At 50.7% G+C, this 14,673-nt stretch overlaps 1 protein-coding gene across 4 annotated transcripts in view; it reads right to left on the bottom strand.

Annotated features, from left to right (window-relative positions):
* PTPRN2 (protein tyrosine phosphatase receptor type N2) overlaps positions 1–14,673 on the bottom strand; it is a 712,067-nt gene that overhangs the window by 527,677 nt on the left and 169,717 nt on the right. For 3 of the 4 annotated variants that reach the window (XM_079150661.1, XM_079150659.1, XM_079150658.1), the window contains one exon: positions 6,820–6,933. The exons of the other annotated variant lie outside the window; for it this stretch is intronic. In XM_079150661.1, the coding sequence (XP_079006787.1) occupies positions 6,820–6,933 (114 nt within the window). The remainder of the gene's footprint in view (positions 1–6,819; positions 6,934–14,673) is intronic. 4 annotated transcript variants of the gene reach the window in all.

The following is a 14,673-nucleotide window of genomic DNA, read 5'->3' as shown; positions in this document are numbered from 1 at the left end:
AGCCACGCCAGCAGCAGGTGGGGTGCTTAGGCAGCATGGTCCCCATTCTCCACAAAGAGGATCTGCCTTCCAGAGCAAGAGTCAGCAACATAGGAACCAGAAAGTCCACCCCAGGCCCATGGTGAAGATCAAAGTGCAGGCATGCCTGAAGAGCTCCAGAGTGAGGCCATGGAAAGATGTTCTGGCCAGAGCACAGAGCACAGGGCGACGGGACTGCAGCTTCTCCTAGAGCACAGGCTTCACCCTCAGCTTCCCAGGGGCAGGTTAGGGAGAGCAGGCAGGGTGGCCTTCAGGAGCCCGTGGAGGCACCCACCTATCTACACATACATCTGCATCATCGTGTGGAGACCTACACCTGCGTGTGAATCCTCTTGTGTGCCAATGTCACCAAGTTTCCTTGCCAGAAGCATCCCTTTCTCCTGCTGAGGTAATCTGACTTTCCTGGCAGAGCCTGTAACTCCCCTACCTGAGCGGGTTGCTTTGTGGAGCCCTGCTGACCCACCAGGACCCACTGCCTCACCTTCCCCTAGCATCTAGACTACAAATGGACTCAAGTCCCTGCAGATCCAAAGGGTAAGGTGCAAGGCATGGCCCCAGAGAGAGTTCAAGTCACATTAAAGGATTGCATGGTTTCACCCATTTGCATCTACAGACACCTGGGGATGAAGTATGGAACAGATCTTCAGAATGTGAGGTCGAAGTGGAATGACAGAAGTAGAGTCAGGTCAGATTCATTCCATGGCCCACTAAGCATAGCTTCTCTATACTGGGTGTCTTAGACTGAGGGACTAGATGGCTGTGCAGTGTCCATGGTTGGCTGACACAGATGTGGACCCTAAGAGCTCTGCATGAAAGGAGGCTGAAATCCAGAACTTCCCTGGTCTTTGGAAGCAAGTGTCTAAAGGCAGAGGAAGTCTGGAACGACAGAGTACGTTTATCACAAAGACCTGCTAATAACCCCAAGAGGGCTCAGGGCAGACCTCCCACCATGACTACAGGAAGTAAATTCACAGGGCTGTCCCAGCACCCTTGAAAAGCTCTGTAGTGACATTTTTCAGTTACAGTTGGAATAGCTGCTAACAATCTGGGACCTCAAGGGCAGTGGAGATGATGGGGTCCTGGAGTGGGAGTGCCAAGTGGTAGCACTTATATGCCACAGAGAGGTGGACAGGATTACCCAAAGCAGATATCAAGAGTCTGACTCGTAGTGACCTTCAGCATTGTTGGGCTGCTCCTAGGCATGAAACAGAGGGGCAGCCTTCAAACACCCCATGAATATGTGCACACAGGGAAGTTCTATATCTCCTGAGCAGACACTGACCTGGTCACCCAGACAGCCACAGTTCCCAGGCAATTCCTGGCCTTGGGCATCTCACAGGCCCAAAGCCCTATGAATGAGATGGAGGACGCAGCTACACATATACTGCTAATCTCCTCAGCTTCCACAAAGGGACTTGTAGTCCCCTGCCGGGGTGACTGTATAGGTAAGAGACAAAACCAGGCTTTTCACTGCTGGACCCTGGCTCCTAATCCTGAGTTCAGGGGACCCAACACGTCACCAGTCAAGGCAAGGTCTCATGGACATCAGGTGACCATGAAGTTCAAGCTCAGGTCCATCTCACAGGTCCCCAAACCCACTGAGTGGTCACTTCACACTCCAGAATGTGCGATTCAAACAGATGTAGGCAGGCATCTGGCAAAATCTTCATGCTGACTCACACAGGAACAATTTAGAGGAGGGAATTTATTTTGGCTCGTGGTTTCATAGATTTAGTCTGTGGTGGGTTGACTCCATTGCTCTGGGCCTAAGGTGAAGCAACACATGGCAGAAGGGTGTAGTGGAGGGAAGCTGTTCAAGATATGGCAGCCGGGAAGCAGAGAAACAGCAGAAGGGAGAAGCAGTCACAGGGAAGATGCACCCTTCCAGGATAAGCCCCAGCGACCCACCTCATCCAGCCACACTCCACCTGCCTACAATTACCACCCAGTCAAGTCCATTCAAACTAGATTGGACTGATTAGGTCACAGCCCTCATAACCCAGTCAGCTCACCACTGAGAATGTCAGTACTGTCACAAACTAACCAGATGGCAGCGCCAGTTGCAGCTGCTACACTAGACGTGGTTGTCTGCTGGAGCAAATTAACAGGTTCCCTGGTCCCCACTACACAGCTATTGGCGTGAGGAGGCTTTTCCCTCCACCTGCAGGAAAGACGATCAGAAGCAGCTTGCTCTGTCCTAGCAGGGCCAGTAACATGTCATCACTGCCCTGCATCAAATCCTGACCTTTCAGCCCCCTGTGGCTATCTGGTATCAGGGACCTACATCAAATCCTGACCTTTCAGCCCCCTGTGGCTATCTGGTATCAGGGACCTACATCAAATCCTGACCTTTCAGTCTCCTGTGGCTCTCTGGTTTCAGGGACCTTAACTGACTGTTCTTTCCGCAGGACACCACTGTGGTCCATTACACTGATGAGACACAGCCTGGGCCTGGTGCCCAGGAAGCAGCACCAGGGTAAGATGCTTGCATGCCAAAGGAATGCTGTTTGGAGCCTCTGAAGCCCCCAATGGGTGACTTCAAGCACAAACCTCAGGACTTTGGAGCCACATGCCCCCCTTTGAAGACACTGCTTTGGCTGGCACTGGGCCTTCCTGAAGACTGAACACATGGCCATGAACCACAAACTACTGTAACAGGGGTCCACTCTATGCTTCGAATACAGACCTTGCTGCTCTGCCACTGCAATTTATTTTTAAAATGGACATGGTTCTTTCTCTTCCTCTCCCCTGCTCCTCCATAATCTCTTCCCCTCCCTAATCTCAGGGAAACAGGATTCCCTTCCTTCCCCATTTTAGGCAGGTTTGAGTACACACCCACCATAACAATGAATTAATCCAGACTTTGGGGATGGTACCAGAAGATCTCAGAAATGACTATCTCCCAAATTAACAAGTGAATTACAACTCCAACAGAGAACACATGGAATGGAGCCTTTGAATCATCTTTTTTATTTAAAAAAATGTTTTTCATACATGTACACAGGGTAAAAATGTCTGTCTCAGTCAATCGTCCTTCCCATCCCACATGCTTCACCCCTTCCTTCACTGCACTCTGTACAATCCAGAGTTCCTTTATTCTTCCCTACCTACCCCTCACTACAGATCAGCATTGCTTATCAGAGAAAACATTCGGCTTTTGGTTTTTTGGGATTGGCTTATTTCACTATTCTCTAGTTCTATCCATTTACCTGCAAATGCCATAATTTCATTCTTCTTTAATGCTGAGTAATATTCCATCATATATATATAGATATATATATATATCTATATATATATCTATATATCACATTTTCTTTATCCACTCATCTGTTGAAGGGCATCTAGGTTGGTTCCATAGTTTTGCTATCATGAATTGAGCTGCTATAAACATTGATGTGGCTGCATCACTGTAGTATGCTGATTTTAAGTCCTTTGGATATAAACCAAGGAGTGGGATAGCTGGGCAAATGGTGGTTCCATTCCAAGTTTTCTGAGGAATCTCCATACTGCTTTTCAAAGTGCTTGCACCAATCTGCAGTCTCATTAACAATATCTGAGTATACCTTTTTGCCCACATCCTCGCCAACTTATTATTGCTTGTATTTTCGATAACTGCCATTCTGACTGGAGTGAGATAAAATCTTTTGAAGCAGTTTTGATTTGCATTTCTCCAATTGCAAGAAATGATGAACATTTTTTTATGTTTGTTGATTGCATTTCTTCTTCTGTGAAGTGTCTGTTCAGTTCCTTAGCCCATTTATTCCTTTGAATCACCTCTTTAAAAGCACCCTATTCCTGCTGATGGGTAGAATCACAGCCTCTGGTACAGGAGTCCCCTGTGTTTCTCCTTTGCTAGCAAAGCACTAAACCTTCTTTTTCCTTTTCCTCAAAACCATGTCCTTGTTATTGAACTGGCATTGGAGACAAGGACTGAGCGTTAGGCAACACTACCACAAAGACTTTACTAGGAACTACTTGTAAGACCAGTGAGCCACATTAGACATGCACACAGCATGCCATCACCACACAGAAGAGGCCGATAAGAAGCAGGGTGGCACAAGCCCTGAAGGCACTTGCCTGAACTGAGAGGGGCCAGGTGCCATGGGCCACAGGGGGCATGGCCTCCTCTCTCGGCCCTTGGGTCACAGACTCAGGGGATCAGGCTTGTGTGCAGATGGCTCTGCACTGTGCAGGCACCACCAGGAGTGGACAGCTGAAGCACTATATGCCTCCCCTCAAGCGCATCCCCTGCAGGACTGTAGTGGGGGAAAATTCTCCCAAGGGTCAGAACCTTGAGCATTGAGCTGGTTGTTCACTCTGCTTGGAGGGAAAAATGACCTCCTGTGCAATTATACACTGACTCACAGGCCATGGCCAGCTGTTTGGCAGGATGCTCAGGGGCTTAGAAAGGATGTGACTAGAAAATTGGTGACAAGGGTTTGTGGGGAAAAGGTCTCTAAGAGGGACGTCTCTGGATGGGTCCAAATGCACATGTCTGTGTTTCCCATGTGAATGCTCACCAAAAAGTGACCTCGGCAGAGGAGGACTTTCTCCATCAGAAAGATAGGACGACCCATTCTGTGGATGCCAGTGGGCATCTTTCCCCAGCCAACCACGCCTTTTCCCATTGTGACCGTGAACTAAGTGGCCACAGCAGCAGGGATGGAGGTCATGCTTTAGCTCAGCACCACGGGCCTCGCTGAGGCTGACCTGGTGTCAGCCACTGCTGCAGGCCCAATCTGCAGCAGGAAACACCAGAGCCAAGGCCCCGCATGCCACTATTCCCTGGGTGCCCAGTCAGTGGCCTGGTGGCAGGTGGATCTCACTGGACCTCTCACAGAAAGGGCAGCACTTTGCCCTTTCTCTGGCAGACACCACTCTGCCCTCCCTGCATGTCCTGCCTTGTCACACTACATCCCTGTGTACCTCACAGTGTCTGAGCCAGCATGGCTTCTGACGAAAGATTTACAGGAGGCACAGCAGCGGACCCACACCCATGGGACTCCCTGGCCTTCCACTGCTCCCCGCCGTCTGAGAGCTGGTTTCATGAGAGTGGTGTGGCTTTTGAAGATACTTCAGCAGCTCTTGCCAGGTGGCAGCACCCTGCAAGCCTGGGCAGGGTTCTCAGGAGTCTCCAATATGATGGGCACTATTTCCCACAGCTAGGATGCATGGGTCCGAGAGCCCAGGGGTGGAAATGGGAGAGGCCCCCTCACCATCACGCAGCATGGCCCACTAGCTACCCTGACAGGGGAAGGAGAATCATGTCAGAAACACACCGTGCCTCTAGCATGTGTTGGGGCACGGGCGGAGTTAAAGGGAACTGCAAGAGGCCAATTCACACAGCACTGCTAACCACCCAGAATGCCCAGCATGGCCTGTGTTGCCCCAGATGGAACCGTGACAAGTGGGAAATCCACTGAAGGCAGAGAGGTACGCAATGGTCAGTGGAAGAAGGGTGCTGACAACAGCCAAGGCCACATGCAGAAGCAAGGTTGGACACTCCCCTATCATTCATATTCGATATGAATATGCTCCCAGGCATTTTATGTGGTTAACTCTGCATCTCATGCTTTAAGTTACAAGGTATCAAGGGGCAAGCAAAAATCAGAGAGGATAGGGTGAACACCACCCAAACACAACGCACAGGTGCGATCTCGTCTTTGGGGAGGGTAGCCACAGCTCTCCCCACCGAGGTCAAGGCTGCAAGGCTGTGTGCTCTAGCTTGCCTTAGCCTCCCTGCCCCCCACAACCTCCCTGCCCCTGCTACCTGCCTCAGGGCTTTGAGCTCCAGGCATAAGATAGCAGTCCAGAAGCTGGGCCAGCTCCCTCAGCCGCAGGAGGGGGTCCCAGTATGCGCACACAGGACCCCAGTGGTTCTGGTTCCCTGCGTAAATCCTACAGTCAGCACCAAAGGGAGACAGCATGCCCTGGCCCAATGACCTGGACTTAAGGAATTAATGGAAGTCAGTCTGCAAAACTTCCCAGTGCCTCCTACTAGCCAGCATGCCTGTGAGCATCAAAAGCAGGACAGGAGAAGTGTCTCTCATGCTGCTGACCACAGCCTCCATGGAGCAGCTGGTACTCCTGGGGAGCACGTGACCCTAGAGCAAGTGTGGAGGCCAGGCTACAGGCTCAGTTGCCACCCTGGGTTCCCACCTCCAGTCTTGCTGCCAGGATATTTACACTCTGACCCTAAGACACATGATTTCACCTGTCACACTCTGGGTGTGATGCTGCATGTGGCCTCAGACTGGCTCTTACCCAGGAGAGACTATCTTAGTAACAGGTAAGGATAAGGCCAGCCTCATGATACAGCTCCCCTCAATTCAAAACTACACACACAAAGCAAAACTACACATATTATGAATCATGTATGCAGTAAAATTAATTATTTTAAATTATGGTAATTTTGATGATCTTCTTAGCACCCCTGTGAAGTAAACAGGTAGCAGGATCAGGAATCTCCTACAACAAAATCGTAGGCAGAACACTGCACGAGGCTGGCTGGCTGAGACAGACTCTCTCAGGGCTCAAGCCTGGCTGGGTGGCCCAAGTCACAGCCTTAGTGTCCCTCGCCCCTGTAATCCCAAACATGCAGCAGCACGCCAGGTTTCCTGACCCCAAGACCAGATATCACAGGGCTCCCCCTTCCCTGGTACAAGCCCTGTGGGCTCTCCTGAACACCAGGACCCTGGCTTGACCTCGCCTGGAGGCCCAGGTGCTCAGCAAAGCCCTGCAGAGTGCCAGCCTGGCAGGGGAGTGGCCCTGCCTGCCCACCTGTGCGGGAGAGCTTCTGCAAGGTGACCCTCAGGTGCTGCAGAGCCAGCGGAGATGCCGCGTAGCGGTAGGTATCCACAGCTGGCACCTTCTGGCACCTCCCGAACACTCCATCTGCAGGAAGAGGAAGGCAGAGAAGAGAGGGACTTTGAGGGCTCACGTTCAGGAAGTAGACAGGTCCCTCACATGCCTGCCCTGTGTTCAACCTGCATACTGTCCTGAGGCTTTGGAATGTGGCTTCACAGCTATTCAGGAGCAATTCTGATCCAGAAGTGTTTGCAAAGTGATGATTTGCTTAAATAAAAAACAGAATATGCAGATGCTGACACACAATGGGGGAGGGGTAGAAGTTCACTGGATAGACCAAGGGAGATGAAGGGAAGGCAGCGGGGAGGGGGATGGGAAGGGCAAGAACAGACGGGGCATCACTCCCGTGTTCCTGGATGAATACACACCAGTGCAACATTCAGGCACAAGAATGGGATCCCAATTAGAGTGAGCTATGCTCCATGTACGTGTGATGTCAAAATACACTCTACGGTCATGTATGCCTTAGATTACACGAATGGTATGAATCCTCATGGTGCACAACCACAGAAATGAAAGGAAGTACCCCATTTGTGTACAATGAATCAAAATGCAGTCTGTAAAAAATAAAAACAGTAATTAAAAAAGGGAAAGTTATGACATAAGAATATGAACACATACTAATTGAAAGATACAAAAAAGATAATAAAAATAAAAAACTGAGCATCGTGGAACACATGAATATGAAGTTGAAGAGAGAACTTGTGAAGCTAGTGCAGTTTGAGTTTTTCAGTCTGCTTTTTGCTGGGTTCCCGGCCCCTCCTCCACATTTCAACTCTCTTTTTTAATTGTTTGTTCTATTTAGTCATCACATGTTTTACTTGAAACTTGCTTCCAACAACTCTGCAACAAGTCACATTCAGGGCCAGTTCTGCAGATGAAAACGAACACCCAGGAAACATGGACATTGATTTCAGAGGCCACAGGGATTGATGGAGGCACTGCAGAGGCTGGGCCTGCTCTCGAGATGGAAGGAGAAGTGGGGGACACCGAGGTATTAAGGGGCTGGTTCATTTAGCTCTCTTCCACTTGTCTGAAATGATGACTGCTGTTAACATCTTTCCAAACCACACCTTCTAATTAATTTAGGCCCTAATTAGTCTTTATTCCAGCAAACTGCTCACTTTGAGACAAGCTTCCTGGGGTGGAGGGGTGTCAAACATTCAAATTACCTTCAGTGGCTCACAAAGGACTAATTCAGGGCTGTGCTTCCCACACCAACGGCCATCTGCAGACCCCAGACATGGAAGGGAAAGGGTCTCCTATTGTTCCAGACAGTTTTGCTGCCAGTGTGGCTGAAGAAAGCCATTCAAATGCAACAAGTTCAATTAGTAGGAACACATTTGCCCGGTACCAGGCTGCCTCGATTGCTGGTCTGATACTACATATATGCTCACCACCAACAGGGCCATGTGGCTAGAAGAAAGCAATCTTAAGGAGCACAGCATCACACAATTTCTATGGGACTGTGCAGACCCAAGCACGCAAAGGGGCCTGCCCGGCTGTGGAGGAGGAGCTATACCAGCTGCTGGTCCTCCCCACTGGACTGCCACACTGACCCCGTCCCAGTCACTCAGAGCAAAGCCAGAGAGGCTCCCAGGGACACCTGCTGTGGGGGCAGGGTGCCCTCGCCGCCACTTCCAGCAAGACTGGTATGCTGCACTGCGCATGGGGCCATGAGCTTGCATCCCTGTCCTCCTCCACCTCTGCCAGAGCTGAGGAACACCGCGCGTGGCTGGTATAGTCAGGGGCAGGAGAAGAGGAAGGAAGAACGGAAGAGAGAAGATGAAGAACTGCTTTGGACCCACTTAGAACCTCTCCTCCTCCAGCAGTCATGACAAGCGGAAATTCCCGGAGCTCTGAGTTGGCCCAACCCCATCCTTTACAAATGAGGAAAGGGTCCACAGTGACATGACCAAGGCTGGGGCTCTGGCCAGGGGCCCTGAAAGAGCCACTCGCCCACAGTGCCTGGCTCCACACAGGATCAGCAGCAGCTGGCACTCGCTCACACCAGGGAAACACTGCCCTGGCAGAGGAGGGTGCTGGGTCCAGGCCTTGGCAGAGCCTCAGCTGACAACGCCCCTGTGCATCTGCAACCAGAGGCCATGGGTGGCCCCAGGCTTGGGCATCTGAGGGTGTCTAAATGCTCCCAGGTCATGGCAAGGAATCGCTCCCCATGAAAACGCTCACAGCATTCAGGGTTTTATAAGGAAAGTCAGCCAAAAGTGATTCATATCTATTCTGGAACTTTCTAAATAACTTATTTCTTTGTCTGAAGTATAAAGGTATTATTTCTTAAATTTGATTTGTTGCATACAATGTTATAAATGTATTCGCAGAATAGTATTTATTAGACTTTCTTGAAATTTTTCTTTTGAATATATCTTTAGAATATGTTAAACGTATATTATTTCTACTTTTAAATCAGTTTTAACTAATTCAAATAATCTGAAAGTTGAGATTTAATCAACCGTTGACTTTCTCTGCCCCCGTACTATATAAGAGGCTAAGATCTGAAAAAAGAGTGGAGAGGGGACTTGAACCTGAACAGCAGAGGCTCCTGGGACTCGCGGGGGAGGGGAGGGCGATGCAGGCAGCGAAGCGGCCGAAAGCCTGCAGCACAAGAGCCAGGTCAAGCACATGCTCGTCCAGGTCGGTCTCACCCCTAGAACCATCCCAAAGAGTAACATGGCCACATCAGGCTGCTGGCCACCTGGCTGTTCAGCCACTCTGAGGACTGCCTGGAAGGCGATCCTTCAGAAGCCTGCCCAGGCCCCTCTGTGCTTCTACCTCGTGTCCCTAGGAGGCTCCCTACCAACCAAGGCCCCCAGGGTGAGACCTGGGCCGATCTCCCCAAGGCAGCATCCTGACAACTGGATCCTAGAGCCTGTCTGTGAGACTGTCAGGCGGAGGGTCCATCTCTCCTTCAAGAACTGACACTGTGGAAACTTCAGGGTTCGGGGTTCCACCCCTGGACACTAGGTTCAAAGTGCAAGCATCCCACAAAACCATGAAAATCATAGGAGATAAGACAAGGAAAAGAAAGGTGGCAGGGAGGTCTCCTGAAAATCAAAGGGAGATAAGAGAATCGAGGAAATGGGAGGCAGAACGGGAGGGAAAGGAGAAATAAAACGCTGGGCAATGATATCGGCCAGATCATATTGTCATATCGTGTGCATGTGCAAGTATGTAACAGTCCCACCACTGTGTACAATGATGATGTACCGATAAAAATGTGGAGAAAAAAGAACGAGCTATGTAGGCACACTGGTTCACGCCTACAATCCCAGCAACTTGGGGCAGGAAGATCACAAATTTAAGGTCAACTGGGCAACTCAGTGAGATCCCGCCTCAAAATAAAACTTTTTGAAATAGGGCTGGGATGCAGCTCAGTGGTAGAATATGTGCCTGGCCTGTGTGAGGCCCTGGACCTATGAAAACAGAGAATGGGTTCAGAGACAGTGGGTTCTCCAGGCGAACCACGAACAGCCATCACCATCACCCAGATGGTCCAGGTGTACATGGATGTGTGTGGCCAGTCACATGCACTCACATGAGCACGGCCTCTCTGACTACCAAACGTACCATGGGGGCCCAGGACACTGTCATACCAACACCCAAATTCACCTAACAGACCTACAGTACTACAGATGCCTCCACACAGGACCTGACCATGCACACTGCTCTGTGATCTGCCTTGGAAGTCTCTGCACAGCTCTACTGAGCGCCACACCTGGATAGGTAGGACCGAGCACCTGAGGAGCACGTGCTCAGGCATGGCAGGCACACAGGCTTAATCTCAGGAGGTTCCGGCCCACGGTAGTTCAGTTGTGCTCATATGTGGGCCATGGAGAAGGCTAGCCACAATGACAGTGAGCCGGGAGCCTTGCTCAAGACTTGGAAGCTGCCCTGGGAAGTAGTGTGCGGGAGACCAGAGAAGCAGGCGGCTGGGACGCCTCCCAGGTAGACCCACAGGACAATGCACTGGTCCTCAGATTGCTTGCAGGAGGCAAGTCCCTTCAGGAAATAGTCCATAGGATGTATCTGTCCAAAGCAGGAAGGAAGGCTTCTTGCCATCCAGACTGGGGAGGTGGGCAGACGGTGGCCATCCTGGTGGCCATGTGGCCCAAGGGAGACACCTGCCAGACCTCTGCGGACAGTGGCATCACCACCTGGTGGATCACTGACTGTGAATCATGGGGAGCTCAGCTGACTAGGGTGTCCTCAGGTCCCGGATTCTAGAAGGAAGCCTCCCCTCCCAGAAAAGAGCAGAGACAGATCCCACACTGCTGGGGTCAGAGTGCACAGTGCCAGAAATCGAGGAGAGGTGGTGTGTGAGGCACTCAAGTCAGTAGCCATCTTCAGCTGGCTGACTTCCCAGAGCTGAGCAAATGTTCTGAGAAGCGATCAGTGATCCAGAGGGAGGGTGGCAGTTTCTTCCATATGAAAGGAAAGTGTTCGTTTTCTGCTGGGTTTTTAAAAGAATATTTGATAAGAGCCTACCTTGTTTGTTTGCTTGCTTAGCCGACACCCCTTGGTGCACTGTTCCCACAGGCAGCATTTTCACTCATAAAGGTCGCTGTGCCCCCACTCGCACAGGCCTGTCGCAGGACCCGGAGAGTCTGTCACTCCTCTGAAGCCAACATCCCAGCCCATGTCAGTCCTCTCTTGGTCTGTGGGGCTGCACATGGTGCTCCAGCCCACACTGCACAGGTACACGTTCACATGCTTTCACACAGCACACTCATGTACATACTCTCAAGCCCACACTATGCACACACATGCTTATGTGCTTACATATGTAGATATGTGTCCGTGTCCATGAACGCACACATGCACATACACTCAGGTGCACCTGAACATAGGTCGACACACAAACTTGCACACTTATGAGCTCACAAGCATGGTTCCCTGAGCACACAGGCTTATTTCAACACCCTCACATGCACATACACATGGTCCTGCACTCCACCCACACACACCATCTCCACTTCAATTAGTCCACCCATCACCTCTTTTGTGCCTCCAGCCCCACCCTCTCCCAACAGCACCACAAGTTCCTGGGAGGAAGGGATCACTGTCACAGCCTCTCTGCACCTTCCATGGCATCTGCTATGTCTTGCACTCATGTGGACTAAAGAGATATTGATAGCTATTTAACTGATGTCTTCCCATTTTCCTAAAAGAAATCTGGGATGTGCATGAAAATGTCTCCCACCATTAGCTAGAAGCCTAACATGTTGGAGTCCACGAAAATTTACAAATCTACCTCCTGGCCAATGACCTGGGAAGGCTTGGGAAAGCTAGCCAAAGGACTGGAGATGGGGACTCCCTGCAGGGAGGAGTTTTTTAGCTCAGGTTTCCTTGGAGGAGGCTGCATCCCTCCCTTCCCCCACCTCTCTGCATAGGCTCAGTGGGCTGGTTTTCTCCCGGCTCTTCTAACCCTAACCCTAACCCCCGCTTCACACATGGAGTGGACACTTGCAGTGAACTTCACTCTGAACAAGAGGATGGCATACTGCTGCCAGGGTTCCTCCAGGAGTCTTGGCATTCAGAGATGCGGATCCTTCACCTGGTGTGACTGCTCAGCTGCTCAGCTGGGCCTGTCAGAGGAGGGCCCAGAATCATCAAGTCAAACCACCAGTAAGTGTGGACAGAACAGCTGGTCTGGGTTCCACTGTGAGAGGGGTTCCTCCACAAAACTTCTCGTGGGCAAAACAATCAGTGTGGAAGGACATCAACTGGGACAGCAGCTAAACCCTGGCCCGTGTGGAAGGATGCCTGGGGGAGGGAGCTGAGACACTCAGTCCTTAAGTCCTTAAGATGCTTAAGAGAGAGAACCACAGGACCCAACTGCACATCTGCTGAGAAACACTCACCTACTGCCCAGCCTCTCCACATGGAGATCCCTGGATAGATCCTGGGAGGTCTTTCCACGTGACAGCGGCATGGCTCTCCACTGGGCAGCTCATATGACATCACTGGTTCTTCTTGATTGCGCAGGCCCTTATGGCAAAGATTTCAGAAAACTAACTGCTTTCTTTGCATCCATAGTCATTTTGCCCTCTTTTCTCCTTTTTCTAACATCTTTACCTATTTTTATGTATTACATGTCTTTACATTTCTTCACTGTACAGGACTCAAGGATTAGCAAATACTTGAGGATAGCATGACTTAGATTTCAAAGTGGAAAGATTATCTCAGCACTAAACTCATTAAGGCAAGTGCACATGGGTCTCATCATCAGCATGCACAGTTCTCCCAGCCACATAGCTCGCCTGTGTTGCGCTCAGTTCCCTCAACATGGTAGAACAAAGCCTTGATTTGTGAGCAGGAAGAGGCATGAAAGGAGCCACAATTGTAGTTTTCCAAAAAGGGTATACTAAAGGATGTACTAAAAATAATAACAGGGCAGGCAAGATGCATTCAGTAAGCCATCCAATGAACAGAACTCCTGACACAAGTGAGAACAAGTGGCACTCACCAGAGCTGGTGCAGGGGGACACAGCTTGCTGCTGTCTGTGGTCACAAACCAGTGACCTGTGACATGCATTCAGGTTTGCACAATAACATATAGGAAACACCAAGTGCATTCATTCTCTGTAGGCCATTGGGTGACCCTGCTGCCCAGACAGAGGACCACCCAGTCTGTCTTACAGCATCTCCCTGGAAGTGTGAGTGGGAAGCCACCAGAACAGGACCCCAATATGTTCAGGGAACTTAACCCAGCTCCAAGACATAGCTACAGACTGGCACTTGCCAGGAAACCAGGTCCCCAGTCATGGGGCCACTGCTGTACCTGCCTCATGCCGTGAGTCCATCAGCCCACAAAGGACACTGCCTCAGAGGAGGCAATAGCTCCATACTGTACTCACTGCCTGTATCCAAGCATGGTCACCTGAGTGACTGGTGAGGACAAAGCAGCAACAGTGGCCCCTTGTGGCCATCTCTTGGCAGCAACAGTCTTGATCCAGGCAGACGACAGAGGACCTCTAGTCCTGACTGGGCTGGAGTGCACAGAGGCCAGGACACACCATAAACCCAGTGGAGTGGCCCAGGGCCCGGCAGGGTGAATACTGAGTCAGCCTGTCACAGAGGCGTCAGAAGATGCAGATACTGCTGCCCAGAGGAGCAGGAGGAGTAACACACATGTGGACAGAGACACACACGTCTCCACACAGGCATTCACAGGCATACACACCTGCACATACACACATGCTCAAACATGTGCATGTGCATAACTACAACTGCAAGCAGACATTTACACACATGTGCAGATACACTTATACAGAATCACACATACATGTGCATGTGCATATACTTAAACATGTACTCACACAGGTGCTCATTTTCACATACGCACCCTGTTACTCACTCACAGGCACATGCTCTTAGGTCACATGGTGCACCAGTGTCCCCACATCTGATGTCCACACGTGTCCAAGCCAGAGACCAGGTCAGTCACCCAACCTACTGGTCAGTGACAGACCTGTGACCCCATCTACAGGCCTGCGTCAGGGCCAGGGACCCCGTCTACAGAATTATCTGCCTCCACCATGCAGAGCAGCTTGGGGCCTTCATCCTTCAGGTGTTCTGCTGTTCCGAACTAGACCACTCTTTTTTTTTCACACTGTCTCCTTCCCAGAGTCCCTCAGGACTCTTCCTGTCTCACACCCTTTCTCTAGACTGGAGCTTCCTTGCTGAGGTGCCTTCTGATCGGCGAGTCCTGGAGGCTGAACATGTCTTGGAAGACCCCTTCCTGCAGAA

This window comes from Sciurus vulgaris (genome assembly GCF_902686455.1).
Source record: "Sciurus vulgaris genome assembly, chromosome: 8".
Classification (NCBI taxonomy): Eukaryota; Metazoa; Chordata; class Mammalia; order Rodentia; family Sciuridae; genus Sciurus; species Sciurus vulgaris.
The sequence above is the reverse complement of the archived record's forward strand: the minus strand, read 5'-3'. Positions and strand labels throughout refer to the sequence as shown.